Source organism: Dendrobium catenatum, unplaced genomic scaffold (genome assembly GCF_001605985.2).
Source record: "Dendrobium catenatum unplaced genomic scaffold, ASM160598v2 fragScaff_scaffold_845, whole genome shotgun sequence".
NCBI lineage: Eukaryota > Viridiplantae > Streptophyta > Magnoliopsida > Asparagales > Orchidaceae > Dendrobium > Dendrobium catenatum.
The window spans coordinates 307,191-327,545 of NW_021319307.1; the positions used below are offsets into that span (position 1 = coordinate 307,191).

At 33.8% G+C, this 20,355-nt stretch overlaps 1 protein-coding gene across 4 annotated transcripts in view; it reads left to right on the forward strand.

The window, feature by feature from the left end:
* Positions 1–20,355, forward strand: part of LOC110101209 (lysophospholipid acyltransferase LPEAT1) — a 90,793-nt gene that overhangs the window by 20,562 nt on the left and 49,876 nt on the right. For 3 of the 4 annotated variants that reach the window (XM_028696788.1, XM_028696787.1, XM_020829008.2), the window contains 2 exons: positions 14,312–14,380; positions 14,799–14,932. In XM_028696788.1, coding sequence (XP_028552621.1) covers positions 14,312–14,380; positions 14,799–14,932 — 203 coding nt within the window. The remainder of the gene's footprint in view (positions 1–14,311; positions 14,381–14,798; positions 14,933–20,355) is intronic. The other variant, XM_028696789.1, reaches the window with a different exon arrangement.

Genomic DNA, 20,355 nt, shown 5'->3' on the forward strand with positions numbered 1-20,355 from the left:
AAACTTCCTTTGCTGAGCTTGTCCCTGATATTCTTATTGCATGCTATTTTTTTCTCTAATGGATTACCTTTTTAAGATGTCCAACTTCTCCACATTTAAAGAACTTTCCAAAATAAAATACATTGTCCTATATATCTCTATACACGGTGTTCTGTATTGATGGCTTTTCATAGAATTGAGTCTTGATCTATCACTGCCTACTTGAAACTTCCTTTGCTGAGCTTGTCCCTGATATTCTTATTGCATGCTATTTTTTTTCTCTAATGGATTACCATTTTAAGATGTCCAACTTCTCCACATTTAAAGCACTTTCCAAAATAAAATACATTGTCCTATATATCTCTATACACGGTGTTCATATAAATGGCTTCTCAAACTTTCTCTGCTTCTACCAAATTGATGCTCCAGTTTTTCTTGTAATAATTCAAACTCATGGTCAACTCTTCTATCTTTTTCTATCAAGATTGAAAAATCATTTATATCAAGAGGTAATAAAGCAAGTCTCAATTGATCTCAAAATTTGTCGCATTTTCCTATTAAGTATTGACATAATGAGGAGCATATCTTGATTTCGATGTGAACTCTACCTCATACTGCATCATAATGAATTTTGATCCTCTAGTCATGTTAAAGAATTTGTCCCATAGTATTAATATAGATGTGGGTGGAATAAATAGTCTTTGAACAATTTCGCAAAATCATCTCATTCATTCATTGATAAAAACATTCAAAACTTCTTATGGTGTTGTACTTGCTACCTTTTCTTAGTCTCTCCTAACACAATATTGCCAACACTGCACTTTTATTATCAAGGTAAATCATGTTATCTAAAATCTTCTCAATTTTTAACAATCATTAACAATATGTGGCTCACATGCTTCTTCAGATGCTACAACAACATCAAGCCTTTATCCCACTACGTTGGGTTAGCTACATGAATCCTTTTTATCCATTGTGCCCTATTAAGAGTCAAATTCTTTTTTAAATCTAATAAAAAAAGAGTTAATGCCTAATATTTCTAACCAAGTCTTTGTAGGTCTACCTCTACCTTATTTAACATAGGCTAAATATAATACATTTACTCTCCTAACCTGGTCATCAAAAGGTTGACTCTTTATGTGACCAAACCATCTAAGGCAACTCTCTCTATTCTTATCTGCCTTTGGAGCAACTCTAACCTTTTAACATATATACTCATTACACATTCTATCTATAAGAGTGAAGCCACACATCCACCTGACCATCCTCATCTCCGCAACAATTAGTTTTAAGCAGCTCTAATGGCATTACAGGTCTCACCACCATCTTATAAAATTTTCGATTATGTTTGAGGGGTACTTTTCTATCACACAACAGGCCCAATGCATTCCTCCACTTCAACCATCCAACATGAATTATACTAATAATATCACCATATATTACACCATCACTTTGAACAAATTACTTTAAATATCTAAAACATGTACTTTTATTAATGACTTAATCGCTTAAAGTCACAATCCCTTCACGAGATATATTACTACTAGAATTTCACTTTATGCTTCGTTTTTAGATCTACTCAAACTAAAGCCTCTAGACCCTAAGGTTCTCTCTCTAACCTTATCATCAAGAAGAATATTATCAACAAAAAGCATACACCAGGGTAATTTCTCTTGTAAATGTGTAGTAAGAACATCCATGGTTGAAGAAAAAAGATATGGGCTTAAAGCTAATCTTTGATGTAATCCAACTAAAATAGGGAAATACTTGGTCAAACCACATTATGTTTGAACGCAAGTAGCAACTCTTTTATACATATCCTTAATGACTTGAATATAAACATTATTAAAACCTTTTTTTTTCTAGAACTCTCTAGAGCATTTTTCTTGGAACTTTATCATATGTTTTCTCTAAATCAATAAATATCATATATAGACCCTCCTTATTCTCTCTATACTTCTCTATCAAACCTATCAATTAATTCTTTCATAGTAGACCTACCTGACATAAATTTAAATTGATTTTGAGAAACAAATACTTGGTCAAACCACATTGTGTTTGAACATAAGTAGCAACTTCTTTATACATATCCTTAATGACGTGAATATAAACATTATTAAAACCTTTTTTTTTTCTAGAACTCTCTAGAGCACTTCTCTTGGAACTTTATCATATGTTTTCTCTAAATCTATAAATATCATATATTGACCCTCCTTATTCTCTCTATACTTCTCTAGCAAACCTATCAATAAATTCTTTCATAGTAGACCTACCTGACATAAATTCAAATTGATTTTGAGAAACATTAGTATCACATTATAACTTAAGCTCAATAACTCTCATTATTTTAAAGCATGACACATTAACTTAATTCTTCTATAATTTGAACACTCTTGTGCATTATATTTATTCTTAAAAGTAGGAATCAATACACTCCACTCATCTGACATCTTTTTAATTTTCAAAATTATATTGAAAAGTTACGTAAGTCGAGAAATTCTTTCATCTCCTTAGCATTTCCACACCATTGGAATATTGATAAGTGTAAATTATGTATTGTTTTACATGTTTTATTTTCAGTAAAAATATGTTATTTTAGTTATTTTTGTATAGAAGAAAATTCAAAAATGGAAAAAATTCTAAGTAGCTTACAACATCACGACGTCCAACGAAATAATGCCACAGTGCCATCTTCAACACCGTAGAGGCGCACAAATTGGACATTACGACGTCGAGTTTTTGTTTGTAAGCTCTACGACGATAACATAATTAGTGCTGTAGCGTCAAAGAGTCACCTTAGCAGTGCCTGATTCTCTGTTTTCAATTGTCGTGGCGCCACAATATCTCATGCCCTATCGCCATTTTTTCCACTTGGGCACTGCAGCGCTTGAATGTTAACATTGCCACAACGTTGCAGTTAAAACTTCGAAGGGCTATGCTCTATCAGTGAAGAGATGCGATTGTTCATTAAGTAACTGATCCACATCAACAATCGCCACTGTAGTGCAAAGGTTTCAACGCCGAGACATTAGTTCACTTTAAGGGCGTCGCAGTGACACATTTTCAAGCGCCACAACGCTGTTATCCTATAAACAGTTATGATGTTATGTTTGTAAGAGAGTTCAGTTACTTGTCTAAAATTCCGTACTTTTAGAGTACTTCTTTAGTTCGCTCTTAGAGTAAAATTTAAAAGAAGCTAGGGAAGTACATGATACAATCATTTGGAGTGTTTAGCTTTTCTTTCTTGAAGAAACTCTGTAAGTTAAGGGAGGAGCGTAGAGGAGATACGTTGATCTTTTTTGGTGATATCACTTTCTTGTATTTTCATTCTTTCATGAATATGATGAAAATGAGTTTACTTGTTATTTTTTCTATATCTAGCTAATTTTTGTTTTGGATTGATAATAAAAAGTACATGTTAAGTACTAATGAAAACTATTGTCATATAAATGTTAAGTGATATTTTCAATATCATCCCATTCTTAATTTAATGCAAATAGTAGCCATATGTGTAGTTAAAAATATAGCGTGATTTATAGTCTTGATGGAGTAATGAAAGAACAACCAAGAATATTGAGATAAAATATTTTGCATGCCTATAAATATGATGTAAAATATTCTAGGTTCTTAAGGAGATTATAACTGTAGGAGGTCAACAGATATACTTTTTACCCTTATAAGCTCGACAAATATATAGGGATGTATATGCTCTGAATCACATCTATAATTAAGAGTCTTATTTGGAAAGATATGAATTTACACTCATCAATCAAAATATTTTATATAAATATTATATCCAATATTTTTACTGTTTTATTCTGTGCTATAATCTTCAGAAATATCATTTTTATTTCATTAGGATAATTATTGCAATTAGAGTAAACGGTAGTAGTTTGTTGCAAGTAAGCATACTTCTTTGTGTGGTTGACACTCTATTCTATTACTTTATTACTTGATTCGACACGTATACTTACACATATTATGTGGAATTTTATTATTTTTATATTAACAAAATTCTAAGTATTGTTTAGGGATGATAGAGCCCTAAACTTTTATGCAATTCAAAAGTTCACTCCACAGCCCCCATCAAATATCATCAGGTCCAACAACTTTTTTAGATTTCATATTTTTTAAAGCCACTCTAACTTAGTTTTTACTAATACATCAATAAAAACAAAAATATCTATTTTCATTTAAGGTGCTAAGGTCACTAAAATCAATTGTATTCTCACAATCTTCATTGAAAAGCTTATCAAAATATCTCATTCACCATTGTTGAATATCTTCTTTTAATAAAAGTATATTTTGATCTTGGTCCTTACTGCACTCTACTTGAACTAAATGCTTCATCAAATGCTGGTAGTTTAAAAATTTTAAACTCTCAAATGTTGGTCCACCTCACAGGCAACTTTAGGCCACAATCCACCACTTGAAGATGACTTTTAAATGAATACCACTTTGTCAATCACCTGAGAAATCAAATTAATAATTTCATGCAGTACGTTTGGCCTCAATCATTGTATTTTGAATCATGGTTTAAAATTGCGCAAGAAGAGGCGCACCTCAGCACAATTTCTCCCCTTTAAGCCTCAAAGCCTGCGCATTGAGTTTAGGATTTGAGGCGTATGCCTCAAGCTTACTGAGGCACGCCTCGCCTCAAGGTTTAGAGGCGTTTGCCTTTAAAAATTAAAAAAAAATGCTAACCTAATATATATTTGTTCGGTTTGAAATCCCCAACCCTCGCGAGGTCTTCCGTCATTTTCCGAAAACAGGTTTTCTCCCTTCTTCTTCGAGCGACCTTTTTCCCACTTTGTTCGACGTCAGCTTCCTTCATCGTGAGTTGCTTTTCGCCTATTGCTTGGAGTTATCTTATAACAAGAGTTGGGCTAGAGTCTCATTCGAACAACTACTGAAAGCTCTTCTTCTTCGTGGTTCTGCAATAAGGACCTCCATATTATATTGAGTAAGATTCCACAATCAGTCTTTTCTACCATTGTCATTGCGTTTTTGCTTCACTGCGCTTTCACTGTTCTTTTGGTGCACTTTCACTACGCTTTTGGTGCACTTTTGCTGTGCTTTTAATGCAATTTCACTGCGCTTTCACTCTTATAATAAAAAATTGTTCCGGGGGTGCTAACCCCGGAAACCCCCGCAGGGGCGCTGCCCCTTGACCTCGCGACCTGACTGGGTAGGTCGAACCCCGCCAGGGGTCAGCGACCCCTTAGACCCCCGGCAGATCGATATATTGCTCTTCATCCGGTTGTGAAAGAAATTGGAGTACTTACAATCAAGTGCATACAAAGAGGTGAAATCGCTTGTCCACATTGAGGATGAATTCACTAGTGTACATTATGTACAATAGGAGACTCAGAGATAGGAATTTAAAGAAAAAAAGATTAATGGATGATGAAGATCCTTTGCTTTGCGAGGATGTGGCATCTGATGATGATTAGTTTGTAGATGATGAAATTAAAGTGATGCCGTTTGAATTACATGATGAAGATTTAAGTGTTAATTTCTTTGATGGTCTTAAAGCATTTACACAACTCAAGAACAAATAAAAAAAGGAATATAAATAATATATAGTTTTCTTAAACTTTAATTAATGTATTACACTATTTATTTTGAGATTGTTCAAAAATATTTAGGGAAGAGGAAGATAATTGATATTGAGGAAGAAGGACCTGATTGGGAGACATTGGACTCTATAGGAGAGGAGGAAGGGGAGAGAGCAGTTCATCATAATGATGATTCAAATGCAGACCCCCTTAGTGATGACAGTGCTGATGACTTATGAGTTCTTATTTGATATCTCATTGCTATTTATTTTTTGAATTATATGTTAATGAAAAGAATATTGTGATTTAGGAAAGATGGAGTTTAAGTTGAACTATATTTCATGTTGTCTTATTATTGGGATATTTTGATTTCACTTCATATCTTGTGCATTTTTATGTTTTATATATTATTTATTCATTAGTATATACAAAATTTATCATTTTATGTTTATGCAATTTTTTGATTTTGAGGCTTACGCCTCGCCTCACGAACGAAAAATGCCTCAATACCCGATTACGCAATTTTAAACATTGTTTTGAATACCACTTTTATTGATGTTTTTCTAAACTTACATATTGGCTTCTGTGGTAGGCTTGGAAATGTAATTGTTCATTCTATATAAATTTTTTTTAGGCATGATTACTATGACGCATATATTAATTTATTAATTCAAATTATCATATAATGATCATGTTTTTGCATAGGTCACTTGTCAACTTAATTGACTGCTAATAATTAGCTTACTATATAGCTATATATAGTAATTATATACAAATTTAATCTTGTTCCCAAGCTCTTTTTTAAATTTAATTATCCTTCTGTTTAATTTCCAATTCAACCTTGCTGCAATTTGTATCTCACCTTATTTTGACCATCCCACTCAAGCATGAGATTTAGCAGAGGTGGACAATTTAGTCACACATTTTTCACTAACACCTAACTTGATTTTTATCAATCAAGATTGAGTGACTAGAAAATTAATCTTCCTAGATTATCTCAAAATATACAGTACTTCTTATAATCATCCAATAGGTCCAACTCGATTGTTTATACGGAAGTACATGCAATTAAAATTTTCAAATAAATTTTAGAGATTCAAATAAACTTAATAGATAAATAACACATATCATATGTCTTTCATTTAAATCATATATATATTTGTTTTATGTTACACCCAAAAAAGTACATCAAAGCATCAAAGTAAATGACAAAAATAGGTCAGCTTATTATGACCCAACCTACTATGATCCATTACCTAAAATAGTAAATATAATAATATCTAATAAGCTTAAAAGTTCAATAGGATAAAAAAATCTAATTTAGAATTCAAAATACAAGAAAGAAAGAATAATATATATGCTTGTCTTTTAAATCAATATACAACAACATCGAGCTTTTATCACCATTACGTGGGGTTGACTACACGAATCCTTTTTCCGCAAGTCAAATTCTCATTTAAATCTAATAAAAAATGTCATTTCTAATGTTTTCTATTCTAACAAAGTCTTTTTAGATCTACTTCTATCTCCCTTAACATAGCTCAAAACTAATATATCTACTCTCCTAACCGGGTCATTAGAAGGCCGAAGTTTTATGTGACCAAACCATCTAAGGCGACTCTTTTTAATCTTATCTGCCACTGAAGCTACTCCAACCTTTTCATGTATATGCTCGTTTCACAGTCTATTCTATAAGTAAAGCCACTCATCCACCTGAGTATCCTCATCTATGTAACACTTAACTAATGAATGCTTCTCTTTTAATGGCCAACATTCTCCGCCATAAAACATTGCAAGTGTCACCGCCATCTTATAGAATTTTCCCTTAAGTTTGAGAGATACTTTTGTATTCAACAATAGACCCGATGCATTCCTCCACTTCAACTATCCAACTCGAATTCTACTAATAATATCCCAATCTGTTTCACCATTGCTATGGACAATAAACTCGAGATCAAGGTTTAAAATTGCGTAAATAAGCTGGTGTGAGGTGTAAGCCTCACCGACGAAGAATTGCGTAAATGAGAATTTAAGGGTTTTAGCAAGTAAAAAATAGTAATATTTTATCATACAATAAAAACATGTAAATGACAATTAAAATTAGGGGAAAGTAAGAAAATAAATGCAATAAAATCATGTCCCAAAGTACAAAACCACAAAATATTAGTCTATCAAAACTCCCAAAGTATAATTAAGAAAGAACATATATAATCCAATCATGACCCATCACTAAATGGGTCCTCAAGGGAATCTTCTCACCCCCCCTCCTCCTCTTCTATAGAGTCCAATGTCTTCCAATCAAAGCATGCACTCATGAAGAAGTAGACTAACACTAACAACTATTACTAAAGATGATGAATAGAGCAATATGCAGAACTGCCGGGGGTCCAAGGGGGCGCTGCCCCCTGGCGGGGTTCGACCTGCCCGGTCAGGTCGCGGGCTCAAGGGGCAGCGCCTCTGCGAGGGTTTCTTGAGGTAGTGCCCCTGGAACAAAATTTTATTATAAGAGTAATTTTGAAGTTTTATTTGTTTTTGAAGTTCGTAAGTTATTTTTATGGGAAGATACCGAGTGGTACTGAGCATGTTCCTTAGTAGTATCGAGCATGTACCTAGCGGTACTGAGCGGTACCGAGCAAATACCTAACTGTACCGAGCATATACTAAGCGGTACCGAGCATATACTAAGCGGTACCGAGCAAATACCTAGCTATACCGAGCATATACTGAGTAGTACCGAGCATGTACTGAGCGGTACCGAGCATATATTTTAGGCGTACGCCTCAGCCAAAATTGCGCAATTGCGCCTCTGAGGCGCGCCTCAGTCCAAGTGAGGCCTACGCCTCTGCCAGGAGAGGAATTGCGTAAGCCTTGAGGCGGTTTTGGGTCAAATTGCGCAGAGGCGCGCCTCTTATTGTGCAATTTTAAACAGAATTCGAGATTTCTAAAACACATACTCTTATTAATGACTTAACCTCTTAAAGTCACAATTCCCCCATCAGATCTATTTGCACTAAAATTGCACAATATATTTGGTTTCAGATCTACTCAAAGGAAAACCTTTAGACTTTAAGGTTGACCTCCATAATTCAAGTTTACCTTCAACTCCCTCGCTAGTCTTATCAACAGAAGGAATATCATCAACAAAAAGCATTTATCAGGGTAAATCTTCATGCAAATGTCCAGTAAGAACATCCATGTGTAAAGCAAAATATGGGCTTAAAGTTGATCCTTGATGTAATCCAACTAAAATTGGAAAATAGTTGGTCTAACCTCCTTGTGTTTGTACACAAATAATAGCTCATGCATACATATTCTTAATGACTTGAGTATAATCAATTTTTTTGTTAGAAAAATTTGGGGCATAGCCCATAGAGTATAATCATTATTAATCCATTTCTTTTTTAAAACTCTCCATAGTACTTCTCTTAAACTTTATCATAAGTTTTCTCTAAATCAATAGATCTTCCTTATTCTCCATATACTTATTCATCAAACCTCTCGATAAATGTATAGCTTCCATAGACCTTCCCGACATGAATTCAAAATTGATTTTGTGAAACATTAGTATCATATCGTATCCTATGCTCAATAACACTCTCCAAAAGTTTTAAACTATGACACATTAGCTTAATTCCTCTATAATTCGCACACTCTTGTGCATTATCTTTATTCTTAAAAATATGAATGAACAATCTTCTTCACTCATCTGACGTCTTTTTAGTTTTCAAATTCATATTGAAAAGTTTTGTAAGCTGAGAAATTCCTTGTCTCCTCAGCATTTCCACACCTCTGTTGAAATATAATTAGGTCTAATAGCTTTTCCACATTTCATTTTCTTAATGCCTTTCTAACTTCAATTTTACTAATACTCCGATAAAAATAAAAATATTTATTTTCTTTTAGGGTGCTAAGGTCACTAAGTTAATAGTATTCTTACAATCTTCATTGAAAAGTTATCAAAATATCTCATCCATCCACCTTTATTGAATACATTTTTTTAATAAAAATATTTTTTGATGTTCATCCTTAATACACTTTACTTGAGCTAAATCCTTTTATCTTTTTGCTTGGCTTAACTTATATATACATCTTTCACCATCCTTAGTATTCTAATCTATTATATAAATCACTAAAAGCTAAACTTTTTGCATCACATATTACTTTCTTAGGCTCCTTACAAGTCTTTTTATATCTTTATCAATTTTTTTAGTTTTTACATTTTAACCAATTTTTATAAAAAAGCTTCTTATTTTTTATTTTTTATTGCTCATTTTGATTCCGCCACCAACTATGTTTACTATTAGCAGCTTTTCTTTTGGTACTCCAAGCATATTCTTTGCAACAATTTTAATATCATTAGCTATTTTTTTCAAATAATATTAGAATCTTCGTGTATAGTTAAATCTTAAGATATTGAATCTTACTCTCAAAAATATTTTTTTTAGTATTATTTAAATGCCCCATCTATTCCTAGGATAATATTTTTTTTTTAATTTTTCATATTATGCTTTCATCTTAAAGTTCAAAACTAATAAACAATGCTGGTCAATCTTTACAATATGAGTGATTCATTAGTATATACAAAATTTATCATTTTATGTTTATGCAGACAAAACAAACTTTACTTATTTAAAATAAAAGACTTACAAACATTGACTCTTACAAACGACACAAACACATTTGAAAGACATAAACTCCTAAAGTTGCATTTCATCCATTAGAAGAAGGATACAGGTGGGTTGGTCACTTGCAGAGAGACGAAAGAGGTTAGAAGCCTGAGAAGAAAGAGGAGAAGCTCGCAAGCTTTCCTAGACAAGGAGAGGAAGAAGTGGCATAGCTCGCAAGCTATCCAAGAAAACCCTTAGGTTTCTTTCCAAAAATCAATCATATCTCCATCCTAAAACAGCCACAAAACAACTCTATTTATAGGCACAAAAGAAGGAATACAAACAACCACATAAACTAATATTTAAAGCCATTAAAATAGGAAAATAGAAGGCCATAAGTCACCAAGAAGAAGACCAAAAGGCGTAGGAATTCTGCAGGAAAATTGCATAGAAAGCAGTGGAAAGACTCATGGAAATCCCCCCAAAACAGACACCAAACAGCAGCCCAAAAGCCCTTCATATTCTTAATTAAATTAGGAAAATGAAAAGCCGACAACCACCTCATAATATTCCTCAATTCTACACAGGAAACAAAGCACAAAAGCCATGGAAAAGCCCCCAACAGCCACGGGAAAGCAGCCCAGGCAGAACCCGAAGAGGCAGCCGTAAGAACCAAGGAGGCCCGCACGGAACCGAGGAACCAAGGCACGGGAAAACCACCTAGCACAGCCAACCGTCGGAACCAAGGAGCCAAGGCACTGGAACCCATGGGACAACTTAGAAAATGAAAAGACAAAGGGGAGGAGAAGAGGTACTAGTGGAGAAATCAAAGAGACACAAGAAGAAACCAAAAAGTCATAAATAAAGGCAAGGGAAGAAACTTAAGAGCCACAAGGAGGGGATGAATCTAATTAATCTTCAATTTATGAGCTTAAAAGGCTCTCTACTAGATATTAATAAGCTGAAAAAAAAGAAGCTCATTAATGAACTGATTTTTTAGTAGAGATAAAGAAACTCAAAAAATTTAAAACCCAACTTGTTTTGACCCGCCCTTGCCTTCATCAAACTTCCCTACTTGAAGAACTCATCTCCCGATGAGTTGGCTTTTGTTTTCTTCTGAGGAGGCGAAGGCGGTGCATCCAGTTCTTTGCTTCAAACATCTTCAAAATTTATTCTTGCTCTTTCTCGAATTGTTCTTGAAGATACTTCTATCTTTTCTCGTATTTCTCATCACATAAGAACATGTGATATTGAAGTTTCTATAATCTTTCTTGTAGTGGATCTGTTGAATCTCCTTCAGTTGGAATCCATCTGCCCTTCAGAAGGGGGACTTCAGGATTATCTGGCTTGCTTTCTTCCACTGGATCACTATTTTTGTGTTTTTCCATTTTTTCTAAAAAACTCAACAAAACAAGACTCAAAGAAAGACTGACTCAACCTAAAGAAACCTAGACTCACATACAACAACTATGACTCACCATGATTTTCTTGACAAACCGACTCATAAACCTAGGACTTCCTAACTTGCTCTGATACCAAATTGGTGTAATCAAAAATTTGGGAGAGGGACCCAAAATTTTTATCACAAAAAACAACTCTTTCTTGCAGAGAGACAAAAGAGGTTAGAAGCCCGAGAAGAAAGAGGAGAAGCTTGCAAGCTTTCCTAGACAAGAAGAGGAAGAAGTGGCATAGCTCGCAAGCTATCCAAGAAAACCCTCAGGTTTCTTTCCAAAAATCAATCATATCTCCATCCTAAAACAACCACAAAACAACTCTATTTATAGGCACAAAAGAAGGAATGCAAACAGCCACCTAAAAGCAATATTTAAAGCCATTAAAATAGGGAAATAGAAGGCCATAAGTCACCAAGAAGAAGACCAAAAGACAGCAGGAATTCTGCAGGAAAATTGCATAGAAAATAGTGGAAAGACTCATGGAAATCCCCCCAAAACAGCCACCAAATAGCAGCCCAAAAGCCCTTCATATTCTTAATTAAAATGAAAAAGCCAACAACCACCTCATAATGTTCCCCAATTCTATACAGGAAACAAAGCACCAAAGCCACAGAAAAGCCCCCAACTGCCACGGGAAAGTAGCCTAGACGGAACCCGAAGAGGCAGCCGCAAGAACCAAGGAGGCCTGCACGGAACCGAGGAACCAAGGCACGGGAAAACCACCCAGCATAGCCAACTGTGGGAACCAAGGAGCCAAGGCATGGGAACCCATGGGACAACTCAGAAAATAAAAAGACAAAGGGGAGGAGAAGAGGTATTAGTGGAAAAATCAAAGAGACACAAGAAGAAACCAAAAAGTCATAAATAAAGGCAAGGGAAGAAACCTAAGAGCCATAAGGAGGAGGGGATGAATCTAATTAATCTTCAATTTATGAGCTTAAAAGGCTCTCTATTAGATATTAATGAGCTGAAAAAGAAGAAGAAGCTCATTAATGAGCTGATTTTTTAGTAGAGATAAAGAAACTCACAAAATTTAAAACCCAACTTGTTTTGACCCCCATTGCCTACATCATTTTCTCATCCAGGACTTGGGACCTGATAACGATAGTATTAGTCTTTTAAATCAACAAGAGTATCAATAATTATAGATTCAAATAGCTGAGGACAATATATATCAAATTAAATATGATTTAATAAAAAAACATGTAAAGGGCTTGGTCGTATGCTATAAAGATAAATGTTTGCAAGGAATGAAATGCAACTCTCGCATCTAATAATTCAATGCACCATGCTAGTCAAGTATTACATTTGGACTAGATATGACAGCATTGTAAGGGCAGTGTTTCTCATTATAGACTTAATCGTTGCTGGAGCTTTGCTATTCGTAGAATAGGATTCTAATCCTTTCTCGTATGGACATCACAAAGAGCATAGACTAATGAAACGCATTAGTGTCTGTTTTTTTTTGTAAGAAACAGTTGACTATTAATCCCCATTCTGCTACTCTTACCCAAAATGTTTCAGATGCGTCCAGTTCTATAATGCTGGTTTGACGACATCAATTAAGTGGAATTGTGCTGATTTTTTATGATAATGCAAATGAATTAATTTATTGAGAACTTTAATAGAATATTTGGGGATATGATGGGAGTTTTAAAGGATAGAGAGGGGGGGGGGGTGACTTTAGGCGGGGGGGGGGGGTGACTTTAGGCGATCAAGTCATTATAAGAGTACATGATTTATATATCTCAGGTCAGTTTGATATTTTTTGCTGTATTGCTTTTTCTTTAGTCATCGATGTTCTCATTAGACTTTTGCATGAGGATGTACCCTGGTGTGCTTTTTAATGTTATATTCTTTTTGTTGATAAGACTAGAGAGGGAGTTTAAAGTAAACTTGAATTATGAAGATCAACCTTATTGTCTAACATTTTTATTTGAGTAGATCTAAAACCAAATACATGGAATAAAAGTAATAGATCTAGTGGGGGATTGTGACTTTAGGCGATTAAGTCATTAATAAGAGTACATGATTTAGTTATCTCGAGTCAATTTTTCATAGTGACGGTGAAATAGATAGGGATATTATTAGTAGGATTCAAGTTGGATGGTTGAAGTGAAGAAATGCGTTGGGCCTATTTTGATAGAAAAGTATCTCTCACACTTCAGGAAAATTTCTATAAGATGGTCGTGAGACTTACAATGCTTTATGGCGCAGAATGTTGGTCAATAAATGAGGACCATATAATTAAGTTAAGTGTTGCAGAGATGAGGATGCTCAGGTGGGTGGTGAGTGACCTCACTTTTGGAGAAAGAATGCGAAACAAGTATATACGTGAAAAAGTTGGAGTAGTTCTAGTGGTAGATAAGACTAGAGATAGTTATCTTAGATGGTTTGGTCACATAAAATGTCAGGCTTTCTGATGACCTGGTTAGAAGAATAGATGTATTAAATTTGACCTATGTTAAGAAAGGTAGATGTAGACCTAAAAAAACTTGTTTAGAAAATATTAAAAATGATATTTTTTTTAAATGAAAATTAAACTCTTAATAAGACAACGGAGAAAAACGATTCATGCATCTGAACCATGTAGTTGGATAAAAGATTGATATTGTTGTTGTTAATTATGTTTTTAAACTATAGCTGGTTGTGTCCAATTTTGTGGCACGTGCTGTTTTGTTGTCAGTGGTTAAAGTCCCTTTCATGCATGCAGGTGTTGTAACAAAAAGGATTCAAGAGGCCCATCAAAATAATCAAGCTCCAATGATGTTACTTTTTCCAGGTCAAGTTTCGTGAATTATTACATTAAATATTACTTTCTGGAAGAAGTTTATATTTAAAGCATATCTCGATTAATTGCAAAAGTTCCACAATTATCATATGTACATGCAAGGATAATGAACTAGCAAGGTTCTTATGTTTTTTAATAACATCTACTTTCTTTAACGTAATAATTTTCAGGACCATAGCATTGAACAGATGACTAATTGCCTTAAAAAAAAAAAAAGAAGAAGATTAATTGCCTGTTATGGTAGATTGCATTCCGTCTGAGTGATTTTGTACCTGCGGTCAATCACATGAAATGATTTGATTTTGAATTTTCTTTTGCTTGTTGTTAGACGTTATTATACTTCTTCAGTTCTTGGATGTGCTTATGATGTTCTCCATTGGCTGACCATAGTTTTTTTTTCTTACTACAGAAGGCACTACTACGAATGGTGACTACCTTCTTCCGTTTAAAACGGGTGCCTTTCTAGCCAAAGTGCCGGTTCTTCCAGTAATTCTACGATACCCCTACCAAAGATTTAGTCCGGCATGGGATTCTATATCTGGGGTGAGAAATCTTGATTCTTTTTGAGTTTGTATCATTCACCCTCGGTTGTGTTTTCATGCTATATCTCATTCTTTCTGACTATAATTATGGAATTGTAAGGTTTCCTTTAAAAGTTGAAATTGTATCCATATAAATTATTTATAAGGACAGAATGATACCGAAATGAAGATATTCATAAGAGTTATTGCTTGTGAAACTTCATGTTCATTGAATAGATTGTGATATTGCCTTTGGTGTCTGAATTGACTATTTTTCGAAATGGAAAAATGTGGATGCATGTTTCATCCTATGATAATTTCAACATGACTCTAAGCTTGTGTAGAATGAGTTTCAACATGATTCTGTTCTTACTTTTGCCAGACACATGACATTAGGAACACCGCTTAAAGAGCATTTGATACGAGCTTCTAAAACCGTCTTATAAGCTATGAAGATAAATTTTAAGTTTGTGTCCTATCATCATTTCTATTTCCATAAACTTTGTAACTCATTTCTAACAGAAACTTGCTGTTGGGCATTATAAACTGAATATTTGCACGACCATGTTTGACTCAAGATTGGAATTTTATGTAAAAAGTTCTCTGTACATGATGCTCTCATTAGCTTGCCAAACATTATTTCTTCTATTCCAGTCAAGAAGCATTTTTGGGAAGTATTCTTTCTAAATTACTAAAAAATGATTTTTATTCTCTTTGTTGGGTGGAAATATTTGCCTTGTTTTTTAACCTTTTTTTTTTTCTTGACCAATTCCAACATCTAGATTTGGTTAATTGAACTTTAGTTCTGAAGAAGTTGCGGCAACTTGCTAACAACAATTTTTTTTCCAATAATATGATTTAAGGATAGGAGGTAATGCAAGATGATTACTCGCTTAGAGTTACTAATGTAACATACTTACATGTCAATTGCGTAAAATAGCTTGTGTCATGTCTACTGGTGCGGCGCGACGCACCCACAACACCATCTATATGGCATGGCACATAGGTTGAAAATGGTGTGTGCTATTTGGGCCATATATGTGCCATGGCTCAAATAGTGCGCCCCATTTTATTCAATAAATTTTTAGTATAATTATAAAGATTTTTTAGCACGTATATATTTTTAATTTAAGTTAATATAATAAATAAACTACTTAGGTTTATTTACTTTGCTCGGTTTGAAACCCCAACCATTTGACACTGATGCTTATGTTAAGGGTTTTGAAGCTCTCGCTCCTAGGTCATTTTGTTCGCTACATTTGCCTAGTTCGATGCTCGCTTAGGGTTTGAAGATCGTGTAGGGTCCGAAGTTCGCATAGGGTTCAAAGCTCGCTCCTCATTCCATCATTCATTGTACTCGCCTAGTTCAAAGCTTCCATCATTCATTGTACTCGCGTGGTTCGCTGCATTTGTCTTCTTCGGCCAATGGTAACATCATTCGTTGTACTCGCCTGGTCCATCTTGATTTTTATTTTTTATTTTTTGATTGGTTAAAAAATTGAAGCGTGAATTAGCCATTGGAGTTTCTTTTTCTGCTCTGTGCTAGCCGTTGGATACTTGATTTGAGATCTGTTGAGGATATTTCTGATATATTTTAATAAATAAATTAAGAGATTTTGAGTAAATATATGATTTTGAGTTTATACATACTTTAGCTAAAGCAAGAAAATCTATGAAGCTTGGTCTATTTTGTTATTTGGACTTCTATTTCCATGATTTAGAAGCTCTTGTTAAATTTAATCTTGGGTTATGCAATTTGGTTAAACCTGTTTTATTTCATCTTGATTTCTAATAATTGTCATCTTCTCTAGCTTTATCACAATTTATCTTAGGTTGAGTGAGTTGATTTTTCACGTTTGCCATTCATCCATGTAAATAGTTGAATAAGATGATTCACTTATTTTTACATAAATTATGAAGCATATGTTAACTCAAAAAAACTGAGCCGACTATAAATTATGACTTTAAAATTTATTTTGAGAACCAAACTTGTTCCAAGTGGTGTTAATTTACTATTGAAGCAATTGTTTTATTGCGAGAATTTATTGACAGTAAAATAAAGTGCCATTGCTATCTCCATGTTGTTCGGCCGTAAAGCAAGCCTCCATGGAAGTTCTCATTATGAGGATCTACATGGTGTCGTCGGATCACAATGAGAGATGTCTATCCTCATGTAGTTCAATTGATAAGATAACAAATTTTATGGACTTTTATGACTGTCATAAACTTTAAATTTGTCCCTAATTAGGGGAGAATGATTGCTCTAAAGGAGATGAATAGTTTGAGGAAAAAATCAGTCTCCAATAGTTTAAATAACTACAAAACTTAAACACGTTGGAGCCATCGTAGTGACTACAAACAGTGCTATACATTAGAATTTTCTTATAAAGCTTGGTTTATTTTGTTATTATTTTGCATTTTGTTAGATAAGTTATTAATTTCATCTTTTATATAATTGTAATGTTTAATTATTTAAAACTGCTTGTTCATAGGTGATAAAAAATGTTAAATTTAGTTCAATCTTTAAAAAAAATTCAACATGGAAATATGCAATATTGGTAAATGAAGCCCATAACAACAAGTCACATGTATTTTTTGTGGCAAAATAAGAAAAGGAGGAATTACGTGCCAAAGCAACACCTAGTTGGGGGTTTTAGAAATGCTAAAGCATGTTCTAATAGCCCCAAACATGTTTAGGATGAAATACAATACTTATGCTGAAGACAAAGGTTTTAAAAGAATAGATAATGACACATCACATGTTATTATTGACGAAGGAGATGACTTTGATGTGTTGCTAGATGATAATTTTGGTGTTGGACCATTAAAAAGATATCTGATAACTAAATTTAACACTTCTAGTCAAAGTTCAATATCAACATCAATGCTCAAAGCATCAACACCTAAGAGACTGGTAGATTCTTATCTTACACCAAATCCTGATAACATGGTTAAGTAGAGAAAATGTCCATTTAGTAAAGAGATTGATGCTGCTAAGAAGGAAATGTGGGTAGGGCAATTTAAGTGTTTTGTAGATAGATATATGATGCCGGAATTTCATTCAATGCAGTGATATATGACAACTTTACAGCATAGTCAAGACATTTGGAAAATTTGGACATGAGATGAAACCTCATAGTTATCATGAGGTATGAGTTCCTTATTTGAAGAAAGGGTTGTACATACGTACATAAACTATTACGATATCATCAAGAAGATTGTGTACGATACGACTATTCTCTTATAGCATATAAATGGACATCGAGGAATGGAAAATTTTTTATTAATGGAGGATATTTTTAAAATTTCTCCTTTTGTACTCCTTATGTTGCTCACTATTTGGATTTGATAATGGAGGATATTTATAAAATTTAAAAACTATGGCGATGCTTTGAGAAAGTAGTGGCGGTATACAATTTTATATATTTAAGGTCTTGCTTGATTTAACGAGGTGTACAAATCAAATAGCACTCGTCAAGCCTGCCAAGACTCATTTCGCGATAGCCTTCCTGACTTTACAACATTTTTATCAACAATATTGTGTTTGAAGAAAATGTTTACTTGCGCAGTGTTCATTTTGGGTCTTGACACAAAAGAAACAAATGCGAAGAAAATGTTTACTTGCGAAGTTAATATTTACTTGCGAAGAGTTTTTTGGGTCCTGATATAATAAGCGAAGGAAAAACAATCTTAACATGTCATCTTGCAACAATCATTCTGAAATACTATTGTGTATGCCCAAAAAATAGGTGACCCTTTATTGAAGGTTCTCATGTTGGTTGATGGAGAAAGGAAGCTCTAATGACTTATATATATGAAGCAATGGATAGGAAAAAAAGGCAATTGCATTATGCTTCAACAATAGTGATTAATATGAGCAAATTTTTAAAATTATTGATAGAATATGGGAAGTGCAATTACAACGACCTTTACATGCAATAATATACTTTTTAAATCCCGAATATTTATTCAATAACCCTAATATAACCCGGGACAAGGAAATAATAGTTGAACTTTATTCATATATTGAAAGATTATCTAAAGATGTAGATAAATAAGACAATTAATAATGAATTAAGTTTATGTATTAGTGGTGAATGTTTATTTGGTATTCCTTCAGCTGTATGACAATGGACTACTCGATTTTTAGATATTAATGTTTGTATAAAATTAAGATTGAGTATCAATTCTATAAGAATAGAAAATAAATATTTATTTCTTCTAGTTGATTGGTGGTTATTGTATGTCAATGGAGCTCTCAATTTACAAAGTTTTGCTATGAAAGTTTTCAATCTGACCTGTAGTTCATCTGGATACGAGCGCAATTGGAGGATATTTAAACATTTAAGTATTTATAAGTAGTATGTGTTGATTTTTTATGCATGTTTATAGTATAATAAGTGTAATGATGTTTCAATTGTAGCTTCATAGAAAAAAATAAGTAGAATGGATGATGGTCGGCTCAAGGATTTAGTTTATGTAAAGAATTGATTTGCAGATAAAATCATCGTGATGTGATTGACCTTATTTTTTTGGCTGACATTGATGATTCAAATGAGTGGGCTAACAAGAAAAATGTGACATACACCAATGATATGCAAAACTATTTGAATTGATCTCCGTTTGCAAAATGGACTGTAGCGTTGCAACTAGAACACCAAAATTAGCCAAAGGAGACATCTCGCAAGATAATTGACTGAATGCGGTAAAAAACTTCAAATTATCTACATGATGATACACAAATTTGCCCAACCGGTCTCTGTTCGCAAAACGGACTGCACTAGTGCGTTTAGAACATTTCAAAACTTAAAAAATGAGACCAATATTGCTCAGGTACCGACACGAGAAAAATCGACAAAACGCCTTCCTGCACACCCAAAATAAGGCAAAATTTCAACGTAGGAAGCAACAATATCTTCTTGAGTGAGATAATTCAAATCTAAAATAAAATTTATTATTATTATTATTATCGCTTATTCGAATAATTTTAAAAGAAAATTTGAATTTTTATATTTTAATAATAAAATCTATTTAAAATAATATATATATACACAATATAAATAAATTTAAGTGATTTCTAGAGCCTAGGGGTGTTAAAATCAGGTTGCTAGTCGGGTTCGGGCCAAACCAATATTGATCCACTACTGTTTGGCACGACTCGAACCCGATCCATTTTTCTAGGGGTTTAAAATTTTAACCCGGACCTGACTCGTCAGATTTTTGTTTGACCCGATCCGACATGAAAACCACATGTTGAACAGAGACAGCAAGAGAGAGAGCGTAATGCTACCAGCACAACATGCGAGTGGGAGTGCGTGACTTTGGGCCGAAATCGATATGAGGGGGCTGAAATCGATATGCTAGGTTCGGCCATGGGAAGGAGTTTGAGACTTCGAGTTGTTGCCATATGAATGAGAGGGGAACGAGAAGATTTGAAGAGGAGCA